The sequence below is a fragment of the Papaver somniferum genome, chromosome 4, assembly GCF_003573695.1.
Source record: "Papaver somniferum cultivar HN1 chromosome 4, ASM357369v1, whole genome shotgun sequence".
In the NCBI taxonomy this organism is placed as follows: Eukaryota; Viridiplantae; Streptophyta; class Magnoliopsida; order Ranunculales; family Papaveraceae; genus Papaver; species Papaver somniferum.
In genome coordinates, this window is record NC_039361.1 from 24,860,428 (window position 1) to 24,883,450 (window position 23,023).

At 35.5% G+C, this 23,023-nt stretch overlaps 1 protein-coding gene across 1 annotated transcript; it reads right to left on the reverse strand.

Moving 5' to 3' along the window:
* Positions 1-14,600: 14,600 nt before the first annotated feature.
* LOC113272200 (F-box/kelch-repeat protein At1g23390-like) lies at positions 14,601-15,176 on the reverse strand. Its single transcript, XM_026522080.1, has one exon. It carries the CDS (start codon positions 15,174-15,176, stop codon positions 14,601-14,603), a length of 576 nt encoding a protein of 191 aa, XP_026377865.1.
* Positions 15,177-23,023: the final 7,847 nt, after the last annotated feature.

The following is a 23,023-nucleotide window of genomic DNA, read 5'->3' on the forward strand; positions in this document are numbered from 1 at the left end:
GTCTCAAGATTATCATTATATTCAAAATAGTAGAATTTTTTATCTTCAGCCAAAGCAAGAAAACTCAACATACCAGAATAATCTTCATAATGATCAATGAGACGATTTAAGTGCATCCGACAAAAAGATGGATATTGAATAAGATTTCTCCATATTTTGGATACTAACTTGCAATATAGAACTGATTCACTTGGTAAACGAGTTAGAATGTCAACTGTAATCTCTATGGGGAGAATATCGAAATTATCCATTAAAACCCCCTTCATCGATGTGAGAGATCCGAATATTTATAGGGTTACTCGAAAAAAACCTTACTGTTGAAGGAAGGAGACAAAAGACAACATGTACATAAAGATAGGTATATAGGTATGTGAAAAATGCTAGAACCCCCTACTATATGGGTTCAATATATACAAGCCCCACAAAATGGATCCTCCAGTATCAACTCCACACATTCAATTTTTAATATTTTTAGGCCCAGAACTTTAATTTTTGGGGCCAGGTTTTGAATTCTCCCGGATTGCTGACGTCAGTACCTTTTTTAATAAATCTGAAAATACCATAATTAACCTCCAGTATTTATAATTGTTTTATACGGTAACAGAAATAGGAAATCAAATCAATTAGTTTTTCAGCTCTCTATTCTCTCTACTCTCGTTGATTTTTTCTTCAGAAACAGAATTAGGTTTTTTCTTCACACGAAATCGTTGCATTGAAGAACAAGAATTCGGTAGTTTGCTGCTGTGTTGAAGACGAGAGGAAGAACAAGGATTCATTATTTTATTCTCAATTTGTTGATGTTATTCACTGAATTTTAGATCTGACGAGATTGAGACAATGCATTGAAGAACAACAAATAGGTTTGGTTCATCTTTTCTCTTTGTATCAAATAGGTTTGATTCATTAGTTTTTCTGATTGATTTGTTTGATTTCTATCTTCTACTGATTTTGGATTTTTGTTCTGTTTCGATTTTGTTTAGTCTGAGAAGAGGAAGAAGACAGTTGGGGAGAAATCAACATAGGTACAAATTGTATTTTGGATCTGGTTTTCAATTCAATTGATTTTCGATTGTTACGATTTGGATCTAGTTTTTTAATTTTTCTTATTTGGTTTGATACTGAGTATGTTTTTGTTGATGCTTACACAGGTTTGTTTGATACTGAGAAGAGGAATAGAAGAAACATTGTTTCAGAAGAAAGAAAACAACAAATCTAGGTAAGAATTTTATTTTGTTTTTATTTCAGATCTGTTTTCAAATTTTTTTTTTTGAATTATTTGTGTTCTTGCATGTCCGATCTGTTAATTTTTTGTTTACTTTTTGTTGATACTAAGAGGAGTATGAAGAAACAATTTTGTTTCAAAAGAACAACTTCAAATTTATTTTAGACATGTTGTTATTTTGTTACAGTATATGTAACTTGAGGTTACACATATATATACTGTTGTATTTTAAGCATGTGTAAGGAAGATGTAGATGCTTTTTAGTTACAACATATGTAATTTTAGTTTACAGATATATATCCTGTTGTATTTTTAAGCATGTGTAAGTTGAAGTTACATATATATGTCATGTAACATGTTTATTTGTAAGCATTTGTATCTTTTACTCATATTTAGCTTGCCGCATAGAATATACTTCTGACGAGGGGGCAACGCCCCCGAGTGAATTGCGTTCGTTTTAAAATTTTGATATTTTTATTGTATGTTTGATATTTTTTAGGTTCTCATGGATGCTGTTAGTTGCATTGCTGTTGTTCGCTACTTTTCAGATTTCATTACCATGCGTGTTAATACTGATATCAAACTTGATGAGTTTAAGGAACAAGTTTGCAAGGAATGGAAGCAGTTTACTCCACTTGGTATTTATTTCTTCTTCCGAGAAAGTGGGAAAGAATTTCCGCTTGACTGTGATTATTCGTTGCAAGCTCTTATATCCATCACAAATAGTAAACAGAAGACCAGTGTTGATATTTTCTTGCAAAATGTTACTCATGTGGCCTCTTCCTCTAGCTCTAGGGCAGATTCTTCTATTTCTAATGGTTCTAGTACGTCTTCATCGAGAAACAATCTTACTGTTGCAATGTATTTGGAAGATAAAAGCAAGCATACGAAACCTTTGTTATCGGATGGTTGTCCCAAGGTTCTTGGTGAGATTGGTCATGTGTTTGTTGAAGTAGTTAAGCAAATCAGGGTTGCTTACACCAAGTATCGTCTTCACACTGGTTACAACATGATTGTAACTCACAATGAGCGTTCTAGGTTCACGGCTAAGTGTGCATATGAAAAATGCGGCTGGAAATTTCATGCAGCTTCTATTGACGAAAGGAACGAAATGTTTCAGGTAGCTTTTCCGTGTTCTGTCATCTTATGCTTAGCATATGTTATGTTTTGTTATAGTATGTGTAACTTTGGGTTACACATGATGTTTTTTGCACCATATTATTTTTTGTTGATTTGTTTATATTTTGTATGAACCTCTTCAGGTCAGATCTTATAACCCTGAGCACATTTGTGGTGCTGGTGGGCGCAACTTGAATCAAAAATACTCCACCAGCTTCATGTCTAGTTTGATTGAGAAAGAAGTTCGGAAAAATCCTAACAAGAATCCTAAGAAGATTGCAGCTGATTTCCATACCAACTATGGGATTACCATGGAGTACTATCAGGCCTATAATGGTAGGGAAAAGGTTTATAAGACGATTTATGGCGACGATGTGAAGTCCTACTCGAACTTGGTATGGTATATTGATGCTGTAAGGGACACAAACCCTGGTAGTGTGATAAATTTTGAATTTAATCATGCCCAGAAACAGTTCCAACAGATTTTCATCGCATTTGCTGCATGCATCAAAGGGTACCGGTTTTGTCGGCCAATGGTATACTTGGATGTTACTTTCCTTACTGGTAGATTCAGAGGTTGCTTGATGGAAGCTACTGGGAACAATGGTGGTACAGGTACGCTTTTTTTATGTGTTTTTTTTAGAACAACTTCAGTTGACAAATAACTGAGAGTTACACATGTGTAACTCTCAGTTACACATTACTTTACTCAGTGTATAACTAAGAAAATAGCATCTGTAACCTTAAGTTACACATTTATTTTAGCATGTGTAACTTGTATTTACACATTTCTTTTTTTTTTGTGACACTTATTATTTTTTCAATTCTGCACAATTTTTTTTGTAAGATTTTTCCCGCTTGCTGTGGCACTAGTTGATTCTGAGACTATCATCAACCGGGAGTGGTTTTTAAGGAATTTGACTGAAGTTGTTGGTGATGGGAGGCAAATCACCTTCCTTTCGGATCTCCATGAAGGACTCTTGCAGGGTGTTCCACTTGTCTATCCAGATTCGTTCCACAACTTCTGCTACTATCATTTGACGCAGAATCTGACCATCACTGGATCAGATCCTAGGTACTCGCTTGTGATGGACCTTTTCCAAGAGGCGACATACGCATTCTCACCTGAAAACCATGCGAAGGCCATACATAAGATTTGAGACTTGAAATGCGATTGGGTGGCTGATTACATCGAGACCATCCCACCTGAAGCGTATGCGAATGCCTATTTCAAAGGTTTTCGGTATGGACGAACATCTAGTAATCTAGCAGAATCACTCAATAACTGGGTTCTGGTTCACAAGAAGATGCTTGCATCTGCTCTTCTTGATCAGGTTAATTGAGTGTGTGTTTTTTTTTTTGTTGTTATCTTTTATTTATTGTTTTGTCACTTTATGTATTCATAAGTTTTTGTTCCTTTTCAGATTAGGAGGAAAATAATGTGCTTCATGGCAGAGCGTCGTGAAATTGGCGCTAATATGATGAATTCATTAACCCCTGAGTATGAGGAAAAGATTGCGGCTCTTCAAGATGAAGGTTTGGCTTGGAAAGTATTGGTTGCTAGTCCTACCGTGTTTGAAGTTTTTAGCGAAAGGTCTCACATGGTGGACCTCGAACATAAGACTTGCACCTGTCAAAGGTTTGGTTTCTTATGATTTTTCTTCTCTCTGTATGTTCATTTTTTTTAGAATGTGTATCTTCCAGTTACATTAGACATATGCATGTCTAAATACTAGTTACACATCTATTTTTCAAGTGTAACTTAAAGATACACATCCTGTATATGCACCTGTAACTAGCTAATTTTGAGTGTTTTATGATTTGTATGTGCAACTAACTGATTTTTTGATTGTTTTTGTTTTTTTCAAGGTGGCGCGTATATGGTTTTCCCTTGTGCTCATGCTCTTGCAGCCATACGGAAGATTAAACGTGAGGCTATTGATTTCATTTCACCGTATTTTACAAGAGACTATTTTAGGAAGACTTATATGCATGCCATCCAGCCGATTCCCAACTACAACAGGCCTGTTGAAATTCATCTAGACGATACCATCAACCCTCCTATCGTAAAGAAGCAACCATGTAGACCCCTAGGAAAAAGTATTCTAATTAAAGGTGAGAATAAGGTAAAGAGGAAAGTTCATTGCACCAATTGCAGGGAAACAGGTCACAACAGGGAAAGTTGCAAGAATCCTCCGAAGTACACACCCCCTAGCCTGAGTCTACCAAAGTTCATTTCTGCAAGTAATGATTTTATGTGTGGATTCTTATTTTTTTTGGGTTATTTGTTTTTTAGTTTTCTTCATTTCGGTTCGCATGGACCAAACGTTTTTATTTTTCTGCAACGTTGATTATGTGCAATGATCATTCATTCAGATTTTATATTTTGTGAGTTCACAGTTGAAATGCATTTTATTTTATTTTTGATTTATTGTGTACGTCTGATCAGTGGTCAAATGCTTTTGTAACTTCAGTTTACACTCTAAAATATGGATGTGTAACCAGAAATTACATTGTTGTGAACGCATGTGTAACATTAGTTTACACATTATAAATGCATGTGTAAACTCAGGTTACACCTTAAGTAACATTCCCTTTCCTTAACTTCTGAGCAGTGGTCAAATGTTTGTGTAACTTTAGTTTACACTCCAAAATAGATGTGTAACTTCAGTTTACACTCAAAAATATGCACGTGTAACTTCAGTTTACACTCAAAAATATGCATGTGTAACATTAGTTTACACATTATAAATGCATGTGTAAACTCAGGTTACACCTTAAGTAACTTTTCCTTTTGCAATCATGTAAAATTAGTTTTAAGAATACATTATAACAACTATTATTAAATTTTTCCAACAAAAAAAGATAGATAACTTTCTATTTAATTAAAGAACTACTATCTGTCAAAGTATAGAAGTTTTAACTTGTTTTGCAAACATAATAGTATCAAATTTTTTCAATCCAACAAACTGTTTTTACAATAATGTTTAATCAGATCTACTGTCTTCATCTGAAATAATCTTGAAAAGCATGCTTGCTCTCATGCGACCCACCTTTCGACCCGTTTCCTTGTGCAGGTGTGTGCCTACGCGAGATGATTGTTGTTCAAATGTTGTATTCTTCATTCCATACTTCATGTAATAGCATACAAATAACAGACAATCAGGATATGAACCTTGTTTAGGCGAGTGGGCATTTTTGGCCTTCAGCCTCAAATCAAGAAGAATCCGATAGTTCAGTGCTTGACTTATTTCAGCTGCATAAATCTTAGCTTGATCAAAGTGATGTTTCCTGACATGCACATCGCTTAACGAGTTCCTATGGGACCAACCTGCACTGCTAGTAAGGTCATACTCCAGTAGTGAAAAATGGGTCTTGTTGTTACTCATGATTGCGAATATTTTGACTGGTTGGATATCACGATACTCTTTAGCAATCTTTGGAATCCAGAATCTGTTGAATTCATTCCTATCACTCAGAAAACATTCCTGCGTAAACAGAAAGAAAAAGAATGAACGTTATAAATGCATATTGTAGAAGCATGTGTAACTCTCAGTTACTTAAACCTTTTTTTGAATCTACATACAAGAAGATTTTAAATTTAACCTTTTTTGAATCTACATACAATAGATTTAAATTTTCCGAAGTACTTACATATTCTTTTGTGGAGAGGAATATCGATGTTTTGATACTTTGGCTTTGAGTTCATCTTTTTCCTCAACCTGCTAGTATAAAAAATCAATGAATTCTGATTCCAAGTAGGCCTCTTTGTTGGTTAGATGAAAAATAAGTTCTCCACTTATACCGAACATCGAGGTACCATCATCTTTCAATTCCATCCAAACAATGTCTCTGCATTAAAAATAAGAAAAATTTAAACCACATAACATAATCCAAGTAGTAAGAAACAACGTTTAACATAACAATCTTAACTTAAAACCATAACAGAATCAATAATTTACATTTATTTACGGTTTGCGATGTGTACTGAAGTATTCAAGCACTCTTTGTTTTTGATTTTCTTTCAGGGTTTCAATAATCTGAGAACCTTTTACATCCTTGCGCATTGTCCCATCATCCTCTTCAGCACCTGCGACTACAGTTTCTTCTACCTCTGGGACTGCAACCATTGTTTCTTCAATAACAACACCCTTACTCTTCTTTGGATGTCTTTCATACTTTTGGAGATCTTGATTCTCAGCTTTTTTGCTCCTCAGCCAGCGTTGTTGTATGATTAGAGGTTGGCTTTGTTCATTCACAACTCCCTTGACTAGTTCTCCGACAGGTAATGGAGTATTGTCTAGGCCAAGGCTAAAAGTAGTTGGATTACTACTCAGTTGAGTTTGAGCTGTGGAACAATAAAAATAGGGATAATCATTAAAAAACTGTCATGATTGTGTAAACTAAAGTTATACTTGCATAGGTGTTACTAAGATACTAATAGTGCAAAAAATAGTCTAATATCAAAGTGTGTAATGTGTATAACCTTAAGTCACACATGCATATACAATGTGTATATTGAAGCTACACATGCATTTTATAATGTGTAACTAGAAGTTACACATTCATTATAAACAACAACAGGAAAAAAATAATAAGAAGTTTCAAAAGGAAGATGGTTTACCACTGGATGTAGGTTCTGCATTCTCCATCTCTGCAGGTCCATGTTCATAAATTCCTTCAGCTTGATTAATGTCGCTGACAACTGCATCTATCATTTCAGTTACATCCATCATATCACCTTGGTCAGGATGTGTTTCCTGTGTTGTAGCAGTTATCACCAAGGAATCATCAAAATGTGTTGAAGAAAAACTGTCATCAAAAGTTGAAGGTGTTTCCAGAGTTGGAGCAGTCATAACAAAACTATCATCTACAGTTGCAAGTGTCTCTTCAATGACATTTGCATCATCACCTGCGGATTTCTCCTGCGGATCAACCACTACACTTCCTTCTGCATCTTTCTTTTGCGCCTCATCAGGAATATGTGTCTCTTCATCAGCTTTCTTCTGCGCCTCATCAGCAACATGTGTCTCTTCATCAGCTTTCTTCTGCGCCTCATCATCGACAACATCTGCAGGATTGGGCTTTTTCTTACCAGTGGGATTTTTCTTTGGAGGAGCCTTGCATGTTGTCACACTCTTCATACTTGAACTATATGTCCTGAGTGTTGTTCTGCGCCCCTCTGCAGCAGTTTGAGCTTGCATAATTTTTGGCGTATTTCCAGCTGCTGGACTGATACATGGAACTGCACAAGTATTGAAATGAGAAACTTTATTTATTTAGGAAACTGATGATGATGTTAATTTTTTTAAAAAAACTTCAAGATGAATATATCATGTGTAATCGACAGCTACACATGCATATGACTTGGATACCTAGCATGTGTAATATATGACTTGGATACCTAACATGTGTAACTAGGGATTACACATCCATATGATCTGTTTACTCAACAATTACTAAGTCTAATTTTGTACCTTAGTGTCAACTAATTTGGTACCTCTACACATGTCAACTAATATATCATTATCACTATCAAGTTAAAGAAGCATATTAAAAATGAACAACTACTTACATTCTTCATGGAAGGAAGTTTCTGTGTCATCTTTCTCTTTCTCTTGCTCAGTCTTTTTCTCTTGCTCAGTATCTCCATTCTCAGTACCTCCATGTCCTTGATGCATAAGCTCTTCCTGATTCTAAGTACCTCCATGTCCTTGTCCACCATCTCCTCTTTGCATATACTCTTCCTGGGTCACATCGTAAGGTTGAATTCCCATTGATAGCATAATTTCACAAGCTAAAATGTGCTTGTCGGTGACGTTCTCATCTTTTATCCCTGCTCTGGCAAGTTTATGCACTGCATCGAGCACTTTTTTCTTTTCTTGCAGTTGCTCTTTTAGTTGTCCATTCTCAATGGTTTGCTCTTTCAGCCACCTTTGCAGGTCGCCTTACTTGGTACCACGGTTGATATACCAAGATGCTTTTCAATCTGTGAAAACTCATCCACAAAGCTAGCAGTTGGATGCAATTAACAGATGGAGATGTTAACTTAAGAGATATCAAAAACATTTGCACATTCTAAATGTACAAATTTTCAGTTGTATGTGTAACTTAAAGTTACATAAGCACATTTTATATGTGTAAGATATAGTTACACATATAAATTGAATTCACTGGTGTTATCTTTGCATGTGTAACTATAAGTTACACAAGCACGTCAAAATGTGTAAATTATAGCTACACATCACAATTTTGATTACATCCAACTTATATCTAAATTATACTACCATAAATTTACAAAAAATAAACCAACTAACATATAACACTTACCGTAAACTCTGTCATGTCTGTTCTATAAATGTAATCAGAAATCTGGTATAGATCCCACCTCCCAACCCTTGGGATATCTTCTTCGTGGTTTGCAACTTTCGGGATTGAGTCTTATGGTGCGTGCTCATCAAACAATAACTGCAATATATAAATTTTAATTAGTCGATTGAACCAAAATATCCTGAACATAACACTAAAACTGCTGGAATAGAAATTACACACAAGCTTTACCAGTAGGTAATGCACACAAGCCTTCACATTTTCCAAGCAATTAATATTACCATGAATCTCTTCAAACAAGTGCTCGTGTATTAAATCAGGCCAAGACACCTTGAGCACCGTCTCATATGTTTCAACGATACTAATATATTTCACGTTCACTCCATTAGCATTTACGTCGCCAAAAAAGAATACACGACAAAGATAAAAACCTATCAAACAAACTAGATCCTTCTCATCAACTTTCCTTCTTCACCCACTTTTGCTCCTTTTGGTCATAAGTTGTTTTATCTTCTCTAAAATGTTTGTCTTAGTCACTGTCGTCTGATGTTTCGTAGACTTGATATCGGTGAAGTACTTGTTGTATAAAACATTGTCAATCAAATCCCGATGAGAGAAGTACTTTAACATATTTTGACCCTTTCTACTTCCTATCCTTTGCATGCAAAATATACCAGCCAGCTTTGCCGGTGTAGACTCTATAAACTTATCATCACCAAACTTGAACGAACACAGTGTCTCACAATCCATATCAAAGCAGTTCAATAGCTTCAAGACTCCATGTTTGTTGGTACTAATTTGTCTTGTTGTACTTGGTACAGCTGGGTCATATTCATCATAATACATCATTACGAGTTTACCGTAAGCAGCTCTCCTAAGATATTTCTGAGCCCTATCAGTCAGTCCTATAGGTTTTATCACCTTTACCAAATCCTTAACGACATTTAACGATTGCCTTAATTTTCCTGTACACATCACACACAAAAATAGTATGAGTCAGTATGTTGTGTACTTATCAAATACTTTCCTTTATAACTGCAAAATCAAAATCATGTCACAAACTATGTGTACTTGCCAAGTATACAAACTGAATCATTCTATTATGTGTTGTGTAACCTTAACTTACACATGCATATTATTTAAACACAATACAGTCATAGGTGGTATTTTGCATGTGTAACTTTTAGTTACATAGGCAATTGGAAAATCAGTGGTTAGATTTTGCATGTGTAACTTCTAGTTACACAGTCAATTGGCAAGTTAGTAGTGAGATTTTCAATGTGTAAATTATAGTTACACATGCACATTTTTGTAAAGTTACACATTCACAGGCATACATATGATCAGAACATGAGATTCTAAATGTGTAAATTATAGTTACAAAACCCCTTGGAAAGTCAGTGGTGACATCTTGAATGTGTAACTTACAGTTATATAGGCTCATTTGTATGTGTAACTCCAATTTACACACTCAATATACAAACCACAATACAGTCAGTGGTTAGATTTTGAATGTGTAACTTAAAGTTACACATGCTCTATTTCTAAAGTTACATAGGCTATATCATTTTGAATGTTTTCACTAACATTTTATCATCACAAAACATACACCCCAATAGTAAATGGAATCTTAAAGGAAAAGAATCATAATACCTGTTATTGCAGGATCTTCTTCAGGGGGATTCCTTCTTCCTCTCGGCATTTTGAATGTAAATTAGTTGATTATCGCCTGAATCTGAATCTACAGTGAAAATTGTGAGAATATAAATCAGTTGATTTCAAATCATGAAACCTAAATTGCGAAACCCTAAATAATCACAAAATCAAGAGATAAATGAAATCAAAACATCAATCAACTTACAGTTGATGTAGTAATTAAATCAGATTTTAGTTCAACTTACTGTTTCTAGGGTTTTGAAACAGTAACATCTCTGAAATCAAAACAGAAATGAAATTTCTGAAATACAAATGAACCTAGAAGATGGAGAAATACTTACATCTTAGTAATGAAGAAACCTGAACAAAGTAGTGATATGCTTAGATTAAACAACGATAGCTCCAGAACGAGATCTGCACCGAATGATTTCAACAACAACAACAAAATCAAAACGTCAATCATGTGAAATCCAAACCTAAATCAGAGGAAAATGAGAAGATCGAAGATAGATTCAAACCTCTCTTTCTTCTGTTTCTTCTTCTTTCTTCGTCTTCTTCTTCTTTCTAGGGTTTTTGGATCTGAAATTTTTTCTCTCTCTGCAATTCTCTCTCTCTCTCTAAAATAGTCGAATGTGGTGGTTGTGATGAAAAGGGTTGGTATGGTCATATAAATACGGAAGGTTATTATGGTCATTTCGACCTCTATTAAAATTTATTTTTAATTCGGGACCTGGTTTTAAAGCTCTTTTAACTAGGGGTCTCATATTATGGGTTATCCATGGATTGGACCTTAGCATAATTTTTCCGTATAGGTATGGAGAGATCCGCGAATATTTACAGGGTTTGGTAAAACCGGAATAAAGGATTTTTTTTGGTCACACGAATAAATATTACCACAACATTAAAACGGACAGGACATCCCCCTTGCACTACACGGCAGGTCGGAAGTCGGAAAGCCCCAGGATATTCACACCAGGAGAAAAGGTATTTTGGTTTTTTTCGGACGTGGTTAACTATCAGATAAGTTGTGTACTTGTGTTCCTTTCACTGAGGGATGTTAAGAACTGAGTCGTGTAATAATAGTGAGGCTGCTCGCAATAATCAACATAAGTTGAGTCCTATGAAACTCTGCAGTATGGTAGATTAAGTCAAAAATCACACAAATTTGGGACGAGTACGTGTAATCTTCCACTAGCACCAATATTATTGATATGTAGATCAATAATTCAATGAAAGATCATGCTAAAATCTGTTGGACAGGTGAACAGCGATTTAGTTCCCTGGTGGCAGTTGAACGCTTCAATGAACTGAAAATCATTCAATGCGGAAATTATCGTGGTAGGACACAACAATCTCGTGTTTATTAACTAAATTGAGTTATATTTGGATTTTGTGAATTGTCGGTGAATTTCAACACGAACATGATACAACTAACAAACAACACCTACTGAATAAGCACTGTCTCAGCCAGCTCTACCTTGAATTTCTTACTTCCTACCCAGAAAGCCTTTCGAAGATTATCAAGGTTTACCTTTGAGCACGTAAAAACAAACCTATCCATGAGAACTCGATCATTCAAGAATGTACATCGGATGCTACTCCATTGACGTACCCTTGCACTCAAATCACAAAAGAATATATCTCTCAGTTCCGACGAATTGTATATGTAAATGAAATTCTCTGCCACTGAAATATCGATCGACAATAGCGTCGAATTCTCATTTTTAAGCATATCCAACATCTCCCACGGCATCTTTCCTACCTCTTCACAATTAAAACTAGTGAAAACTAAAGGGAGACCTATTTTTCAGTTTTTCTCCACCGTGAAACTCAAGGACGGAGAAGTTCACGCGCGCACCCATTTTATAGAGGAAAATTCCTCCGAAACCCATTATTTATAAAATCATGTTTTCGTCTTTTTTGTTGTTTTTTTCTTCTTCTTCAAAACTTTTTCTTCTTTTTCCCCGATGAATGAACTTTTCTTGTCTGGCTGCAATGAAGAGAGAAATTATTGATTACACTTTTGTTTCATTAGGTTTTGGTTTAATGGTTTACCTGTATCTACAGACTTTGAGAACCACCGTAGATCTAGCTGGAGAGTGCTCATCTACAGAAGATTTAAGATCTGATATAATTACCGGTAATCACTGAATCAGAGAGTGAATTAGAGATTTTCGAAGTTGTTTGTTTTTCCAAGTATCAATTAGATATGGTAATTGGGTGTTTAATTATGTGGTTGTGTTTTGACTTTTCACTTGTGTAAATGAAATTGGGTTCGAATTGTGTATGCCTAGGAAATGTTTTTGTCCTGGGTAATCATGTAGAAAAACGGACAATCACATAACACAATTACATACTTGAGAAATCCTTCGAAATCATTAGCAGTGGACTGTTATGTTGGGAGTCGGTGGTTGTATGAACAACGGTCTCTAAAACCTTATATTTATAATTGCTCTTGCACTGTCGTTATAATTAGAATTCAATTTTGGCGTTCGCGTTGTTTCATTGCAAATATGAGGAGAATTTACCTGGTGTGTATTTGTATTTGTATGTACTGCGGACAATAGAACCACCAATAACGGTGATTAACACTTTTTTTAGTGATGGCTTTTAAGTACCTAGCTTAGAATTTCAGTCTCTACTTGTCCGATGACGGTGGGTCAGAGCTGACGTTTTACGCTCTGTTAGAGGCTTTTCGTCTCGCCAAGTTCTGGATTCCATTTTGCAAACAATATAAGGTGGAGTTGGAATTGCTGGTCCATTTTTATCTTCCTAAACACAGATGACAAGGTGATATTGCAAATTTAGAATTAATCTTTGTTTCAATTTGTGGAGTAATGACCTGCATCTAACATGGAGGGGGGTATTTTGGGGAGGCAATGGAGAATCTTTCATTTCAACTTAAAAAGTGATGCTCGGGCTATATTTTTGAGGATTTTTCAAGCTCGAAATTTTGATGGGTCAGGGCTTATTGACGCATGGCTCTAGTACATTTTCAAGTTGTTGGATTCGTTGAAGCAGAGGTACGTAAATGTTTGCACACTCAAATGGATTATTAATCGGTCCTTTTTATAATGCGAGTACGTAGACATGTTTGATACTTATTAGTAATCTGTAGCAAATGTACCGTCATTTGCACAACCATTTCAGTTTAATAGGTAAAATAACATACCTTCGTTGTAATGTTTTGGTTTGATTTTTTGATTGGAACACTTCGTGATACCTGTATCTTTATATCAACCTTGATTCATTATATATCATGTTGTACATTTGCATTACTTTAGGATAGTGTATTTTAATAGGCAGGTTCGTGATATTTAAGTGATTAGCCAATTAGGTGCTTGAGGTAGATAAATGCTGCAACAATTTCATAATATGCATGTGGTATATAATGAAAATGCAAAATAACTTGTTATGCAGTGCAGAAAATGATTGCATAACACGTTATGCAGCTATTATTGTAGGTGCATGATAAATTATGCAGTTTTTTTTTGTTTGCATAACTTGTTATGTAGTCCAGAGAATGGTTGCATAACCCGTTATGCAGCTACTTTTTTGTTAGTACTGAAACCAACAAAAAATAAGGTTGCATAACTTGTCATGCACCTACAATAATATCTACATAACATGTTATGCAGTCGTGAAAATATGACTGCATAATGCATTATGCATCGAGAAAATTGTTGCACAATCTTTTATGCATCGAGAAAATAGATGCGTAACCTGATATGCATCCGTAAATATGGATGCATACTGCATTATGCATCAATTTTTTATGTACACACTAAAAAAAAACAAAACAAAGGTTACATAACTTGTTATAGATGTTATGCAGTCGAGAAAATGGTTGCATAATTCGTATGCGTCTGCAGAATGTGTTATGCATCTTTTTTTGTGGCTGCATAATGGTTGTGTACTCAATTTTCGAAATTTTGCCAAAAATGATGATCACCTCTGTTTTTTTCGTGAAAAACAAAAATTTGATATTGTTGTTTGTACTCGTTGCATAGCTCTCTTAAAAAGATTTCCAACGATATAAAATTTGTAAAGTTGCAAGGCGCGGATTTTTAGATATGTTATATCCAAGTTACGTTGCCAATTATACCCCTGATGCATAACCCGTCATGCGGATGCATAATCCGTCATGCAGACATTTTTAATAATTTCATATAATTATGGGTGTCACGGAAATAATTATGCGTGTCACGGTACCTAAAATTAATTGTGGACCTGACAATGAGAATATTATTTTCTTTGGGCGTGCGCTTAATTTTTACTTAAAACTATCACAATTCACTTCCCAAATTCTTAAACTTTCAGCATTCTCAGGATCGCCCATGAGCCCAACGAGTATCAAACGACCACCTACAAAACCAATAACCGAGAAATAGATAGCTGGGTCCGGGCGCAGATCAAATGAACCAATATCCCCGCTCCATGTCTTTGTACTTGGGTCGAACGAGCAAAATGTACCGGATTTTTTCTCAAGCAAATACATTTTGTAGTCTGAAACCGCGACAGATAACCATATGGAAGCAGCAGAGTCCTTCGGTATATTAGGGATGGGTTGACAAGTGAACCAACCTGGGCACGCAGTGTCATATAACTCAACAGTGAGTGGATCATCCTCAAAATCACAAGTACCACCAGCAACCACAATGCACGACCCAACAATTGCAACGATTGGATCAGTCCTCCAAACTTTTGGTCCGACAACGTCAAGCCACATTTCATGAAGCGGATCAGATGACAAACTGAATTTCGAAGGACTTAACATGTAAAGAGTATCAGAATGAGAGGACCGGAGTGGTGATGTATATGTCACATTTGATGGTCCTGTAATTTTCATCCAAACATTTGAGCTAGGATCGTACGCGTGAGTGGTGGTTGATGAAAGATTTTTTCGGCTCTAGACATAGATTATAAGCCATGGTTTAGAACGTGAAGGGTTGCCAACACAAGAAAAGACTGCACGCTGCCAAGATTTAGAAACGTAGAACGATGGAACAAGATGGATTGTTGGTATGTGGGAAACTATTTTATCTAAAAGATCTCCATGAAATGGAGTTTGTTTTTCTTGATATTCTGTCTCTGGATATCTGTTTTCTGTAGCCATCTTTTTCTTGTCTCTTTTAAGCTGTTGAGTTACTTTTAAATGAGAAATTTGGGAACAGATAAGATTGGGTAGATCTTTTAAGCTGTGAAGGTGATGTTTCTTGAAGGACAACCACCATTCATTCTTGCACGACTTAAAGATGGCATGGGGTCAATTCCTGGTCATCCAAATAGTAGTCTCTTTGGTTTGCTCCATGTGCATAGGTCCTTGTGTCCAGTGGCTTTTATGTTTTTTTATTTTGATCAGAGTGTACAGTGGTTAGTTGGACGTTTTAAATAGCAGAACATTGTCGGAGAATGCTGATTGTACCAATTTAAATCACCAGAGTTCAGTGCATTATACCAATTCTCGTCCGGCCGCGTTGGGCAAACAAAAGTGCAATTTGAATATGTGGAGTTGGCCTAAAATATTCATCAACTCTCATGTACAATGCAAATAGATACGAGTTAAGCTAAATATACCATGCCATCATAGGCCTACACCGTATTTGTAATTATCTAACCTTTTACAACTTGAATATGTTTGAAATACTGTTTTTGTGATCCTCATTTTCATTCTAATATGTTTTATCCATAATTACAGATTTTGTACGCAGTAAAGTGATAGTACAACCCAACTAAGTACGTCCTTCAAGTTTGCACTGCCAAATCCATTTAACTGCGGGAGTACGAGTTGTTTCAATTTAATTTGTAATTTTTAGTTGAACACTAGTCATCTCAAATTTTAAGGACGGAGGAAGTTTTTAGGTGTCGGTGCGACACTACCAAGGTACTGTTTTATGTTACTACCTCCGTCCCTAATTAGATGATCTATACCATAAATAAGTGGAGTAATAGATTAGTATTATTATAAGAAATATGTAAAATTTGATAGTCATATTTATATTCATTAGGTAGGTGTTTTAAAATGCTTTCCAATGATATAAAGTTTACGAAAATCAGTTGTATAGTTTGAGAGATAAATCATTTCTAAATTTATTAGTAAATTTTTAACTAGGTCATCTAATTAGGGACGGAGGGAGTATTTTTTTTTCTTTTCTGACAGTAACCAAACTAAACGACTATGATATCTCATTCTTCTCCGTCACTCTAAATTATAATGTAAAGGAAATTTGTTTGTTGGTCCAAAACTTGTTAACCTGTTTAATCTTATTTCAAGCGGGATATATGATCGGATATTAAGTATCCGGTGTTGGAATTTCAGCTCCTTAATCTTTATGCATTACCACTGAACATCTTATAAGCTCACTACATGCTTAAATTAGACTTGAACCTAGCATTAGCATACTCAACAACTCACTGAAAACAGCACCATATGTAGCAAGAATACTACACATAGTTCATATCAAAACAGGTCATTGTACAAGAAAATATAACACACAAGACACTTAAACTTTCATGATTTATTATCAAATTTTATTTCCTCACATTACTTGATGATGGAATGAAAACGTTGCTTTTAAGGAAAACTTGTGAGGCTAGAAGAGAGTCCTAGTCATGCTTGCCACATGTCACTCCAACCTTTCCATCATAAGTTGGAGGAAACCTCATGGCTACATTAGACAGCTTATATGACATGTCAAGCTAAAGGACATGTCATGCTTAGACACAACCTTATCTAGCATTAACCTTAAGCTAGTCTTTGATGCATGATTAATACCATAACTATGCCTTAATGCGGATTAAGACTAATCCGACTTAACATAGTTTAAACAAGAATTAGTTTAACCAAATGGAGATTTGTTAGGCAAAACACATAAATGCTAACATCTCCCACTTGTTTAAGAAACAAAACTTATCTTAAAAACTTTATAAAAGAATTTTTATGCTAGCCGCACACTTGAGTCAAATAGCACGCTAGCCTTCGACTATAGAGACCTACACATCACATTTAAGATGCGTAAGCCATTTCTACAAAAAACTAGACGGTCTATTATTCTCAAGTAAAACATTTTATTTTCCAAACCAGAAAACATCTTATTGGCTTAGCTTTATGCTAAAACCAAACTGAACCTTAAAGACTTTACTTGGCTTAATCTTATGCCAAAACTGAATTGCACTTGTAACTTTATTGGCTTGGGTTAAATCCATACAAGCAGCACACATATGCTCTTACGACACCCGCTTTTTCCCCTTATTGATATCCCCATTGTCTTGCTCGAATTAAGCACTATGCTCGTATTCTTCATGAGACTAAGAACTTTAGGACATAAATGACATCGAATGAGAACTATGTCTCCTACCAGAGACCACTTTATGAGCATATAACACCTTACAAAAGTAAGGAAACAGATATAATGATAAAGCCATAACATTATATTCCCATTTACTTTAACCACACTATGCTTCATCTAAAACTAGAGACTACTTTATAAGCATACAAAACTCATAAGAATGTAAGAATGATGACAAATAAGCTGTAACTAAGCTACAAACATCACTCCCACTGAATTTCAGATTCAAACACATGGAATAAATTTGATGAAAATCTCAACCACAATTCCACTGAAATTCAGATTCACACAACACGTATGCTTATTATCTATTTATTTAGCTATGCAAACAAACCACATAGATAGCATATCAATAAGCAAGAAACATGACATCTTAAGCTCAAAACAAGACTCTGTATCATCGCAAATCACCTTTGGGCAGAAATGCGACATACAATGAATCTTAATAAGTTTAAGACAAATTCTCATATGAAAAGCTTCAACTCGTATGAGACTTGATTCACATCAGATTTCATAAAAACAAAACACCTTTGGGAAAGACTCGTGTTTATAATTTCTGAATGAATCAAACAAACCACCACAATCACATGATTTCCATTAAAACACTTCCACATACTCTCAAAGCATCACTTTGGAAACACTTAGTCGAGTAATGAAAGCTACAGATTATACAAGTTATAATTTCTCAAAACAAAAAAAATTCAGACCTTGTACTTAAACAGAAAACACTATTTTGAGAAGTCCAAATCCATCGCAGATATGAACAAACTTTGATTGTGATACACAAACCTTCTACAAATGCTCCAATACTTATTGTCCTGAATTTTCATCCCCACACCATCAAGCATGAAGTACCAAACCACCGCATACAAGAAGAACTACAACTTTAGAGGGAAAACAGTCCAAAACTTCAACCATACAATCACTCTAGATGTTGAATATGTAATAACTAGGTGAAATAGAAGTTGAATGTTGGAATTTCAGCTCCTTAATCTTTATGCTTTTCCACTGAACATCTTATAAGCTCGCTACATGCTGAAATTAGACTTGAACCTAGCATTAGCATACTCAACAACTCACTGAAAACAACACCATATGTAGTAAGAATACTACACATAGTTCATATCAAAACAGGTCATTGTACAAGGAAATATAACACACAAGACACTTAAACTTTCATGACTTATTATCAACTTCTATTTCCTCACATTACTTGATGATGAAATGAAAACAGATTTGCTTTTAAGGAAAACTTGTGAGGCTAGAAGAGAGTCCTAGTCATGCTTTCCACATGTCACTCCAACCTTTCCATCATGAGTTGGAGGACACCTCATGGCTACATTGGACAACTCATATGACATGTCAAGCTAAAGGACATGTCATGCTTAGACTCAACCTTATCTAGCATTAACCTTAAGCTAGTCTTTGATGCATGATTAATACCATAAACATGCCTTAATGTGGATTAAGACTAATCCGACTTAACATAGTTTAAACAAGAATTAGTTTAACCAAATGGAGATTTTTTGCGCAAAACACATAAATGCTAACATCCGGCACGGGGTGGACATAGGTGTCTGAGAAGCAACTTTCCGGCTCCACCTGAAAAAAATCTTAGGCACATATATATTGGGCCTGCTCTTGGTCTTTGGATCCTGCTTGTGATTTAGCTAGAAACGTTTTTTAAGGACCATGGTGTTTTTGAGGGGACCATGGTTGTATTATGCTACCTTCCCTATAGTTATAAGGGGTGTCCTAAAGTGTTGAAATGACTAACCTACCCTTAACCTAATTTAATTTAAAACCAACCTAATAACCACCTATAAATAACCACCACCTCCTCCCACCACCACCGCCGCCCACCACCACCGACCATCACCTACCAGCTCCAATTACCACCACCACCAACCTGATGGACACATTTTTGTGTCTGATTTGTCTCAATTCTATATATTGTTAGGGCTCATTTTTGTACTTATTATGGTGTTTTATGTATGTGTAGGTATTTTTGGCCAATAAACATTTTTGGAAAAATCGGCTCGAAAAGTTGCAAAAGGCGCCTCAGAAGGACATGTGCTATTCGGACCCCCAGTTTGGATAAGGGGTACCTCGATTACTAAGGGGCACCCGGTGGATAAGGGGTACTCTCTTTACTATTTACCGCCACCTGCTTTTCGCACCCCTACTCTGGTTAGGGGGCTCTCCTTCTTCTTCATTCAAACTACATTTTTGGCGGGAAAAATGGCAGCAACGAAGCAAGATTTGTGATGGATTTATCGACGAGTTTTAACGAGATTCAATGGCTTATTTTTGGTGGGCTGGACTTCCTATAGTATAACAGATTTGGTACGATTGATTAGGACCCAACCAGTGGGAAAGATAACCCGGGAGAATGTAACAGAGAGGTCAAGTATCGATGAGATTTGCTGGAGATGATTTGGTCCATATATCCGGTAACTCCTTCTTGGATTTGGCTTGCAATGGGCCTGTTTTGATGGGACAGGGAAGGTAACTTGGTTAGATTTGATAAAATAGCGATCGATCCTCGGCCTGGTTAAAACAGGGAATGTAGAGTATCACGGGATTTTGTTTGATTATATTTGGCAGTTTTGGGAGATTTGAGGCAAGATAACCTTGCCTGAGATTCATATCAATCTAATAGAGGGACTGGAATGACCTGTACAACTCAGGAACGCGTAGAGAAGAGTTTGGAAAGTGGAGAAGTTCGAGACTTTCTGCCGAAGCAAGGAAGGAATTAAATCGAGGTTTAGGGCTTCTGTTGGCTATATAAGTGCTGCTGGAAGTCGAGAAAGGGTTACCTACTTTTTTGGGAAGTTTGGAAACAGAACAGAGCTAAGAACAATTCACAGAGAAGAATAGCCGAGTTGCAGTCGAGAGGAAGAAGAAGAACAGAGAACCGTCACCTTTTCTTTCAAACTGTAACAATTACCCAACAATTATTACTGTTAGTATTTCTGTGTAACACTGCTTTCTGTAACAGTGCGTTTTGTAACAATTACAACTGTTACAAACACGCTGCTTCATACCTTCTCTTCTATTTAATTAACTTTTGAGCAACAAACATGTATCTTGAGCAAGTGATTAACATGAGGAGCTAAACCCCCTTGCTGAGGCGACGGAGAAAGCCGATTTTCCAATTATTATGTGGTAATTTCCATTTTTAATTATTTTTGCAATTTCTTATATGATTTTGTGCCTTGAATAAAAATAGTTTTAAGGACTAATAATTGAGCAGTTGTGGTTTCTTTTGATAGAGCATGCTTAGCCTAGGGTTCTTGATGTTCTATGCTTCAGATATACAATTGTTACTTTGAAAATCTACTTTTGCAATATTAGAATCACTTTAAACGGAAAAGAATTGCATGATATTAATTAGATTGAATCACTGATAATTGGTTAATGGTGGAATCCTAAGTCTCAGTACATTTTATAATCTTGATAACAACTTTTATTGAGTTTTCTATTTTACTTTGAGTCTAAAACGAATCTTCACAAGTCTGAGTGAACGACAACCTTTTACCATTTTCTACAACAACATAAAATCACACCACCACCTCTATATATATAGCTTAATTTAAATCACTAACAAAGATATTCTCACAAATAACCTATTACTTGTCATTCGTTTTTGTTTGAAAAATGAGAAGTAATCATCAAAATGAGTTGAAAATGGAAGTTGCAGAGAGAAGTTCGGCTCGGAATTATGTGAAAAGCTTTGTCGAACTAGCTGAACTCAACTTTAATGGAGGTTTTTTTCTTTTTCTGAGAAAAGTTCGGTTACGTTGAAAAAAGTTCGATTACGTCACAAAAAGTTCAGTTACGGTGCAAAAAGTTCGGTTACGTTGCAAAAAATGTCTCGGCCGAACGTTTAGTTCGGTTACGTCGCAAAAAGTTAGGTTATGTCGTAAAAAGTTCAGTTACGTCGCAAAAAGTTCGGTTACGTCGCAAAAAAATGTCCCGGACGAACTTTTAGTTCGGTTACGTCGCAAAAAGTTCGGTTACGTCGCAAATTTTTTCTCTTAACCGAACTTTTCTCTGAAAGCAAAAAACTCCATTAAAACTAAGTTCGGCTACCTGCGCTTTCATGAACATTAGCCGAACTACATTAGCAGATAAGTTCGGCTACCTGTTCTTCAGATCTTGTAGCCGAACTTGTTTGACTTTGCCCAGATCAAGCTATAAAATTTCTCATTTTCAGAAAATTTTGGCTAATACAAGCAACAATAAACTAAATTTGAAGTATGCTTGGGTGGTTTGAAGGTTCGGATTCAAAAAATAAAAAAATAATTTGAGTTTTTCCAACTCTTATATTCTCCTTCTTCTTCCCTCTCAATAACTTAATTTTAAGAAAAATAATATTAATTTAATCTTACACTACTCTCTAATTAACCTAACAAATGATTGCACTAACTAATGATTACACTAACTAATCATTACACAAACTTAATTAGGAAGGGTAAGTTGGTGTTAATATAGATATTTGGATAAGGGGTGTTTTCACTTTACTTCTAAATGTCTTACTAAAAATAGAACCATGATCCCAAACAAGAACCATGATCCTCAAAAAATCGTTCTTTAGCTATCCCTAGACTCTAGCTCACATCTGAATCAGATTTTTAAGAATAAGATGAAAGAACCCTGTCACTCAGGCTATCAGTCATCATCCATGATTGTGATGAATCTAATGATGGACCGTCAGCTGCATTACCAAGGAAATAACTTTATCTGCAAACCTTCATTGCAGAAAGAGTGGCAAGAGTTGATGCTAACTAGCTGATATTCTTATTGAGGTTGATCGAAGCAGTGTCAAAAATTACCAATTAGCTATGGCTGAAAAGTTAGTTTCTGTAGACTTCCTAGTACTACTTAGGAGGCTCTCAATTTGCACGGTTTTTGCTGCATATACCTGTTCCACTCCAACGTATAAAAACATAATAAGTCACCAAAGTTTGGATCGCATGCAATCTCCCATTAAGACACTAAAAATGCAGAACTACCAAAACCAGTATAGCGTATCACTACACCATATAAAAATTGCTTCCACACAAGTGAGATTGATGATATAAAACCGACCAATAGTACATTTATCGGAAAACGGGTCATTTGTCCAAATATTTTTAAATCACGGTTCAAATGGACGAGTAAAAAATAGTTTGGGTGAAATGGCCAAAAAAAAATAGTAAGAATTATTTCATCCTAGCTTAAATTTAAAAAATAGCAAGGATGAAACTGGATACATCCTGTGTAAATTAAAAATAAGAAAAAATATTTGAAAATGGGCACGATGAAACTGGTTACATCCTGACTATTTTTATATTTTTGTCCA

What these genes read in the sequence shown, in the direction of transcription:
- LOC113272200 (XM_026522080.1), bottom strand. Translation starts at nt 15,176, where the DNA reads ATGAAAATTACAGGACCATCAAATGTGACATATACATCACCACTCCGG.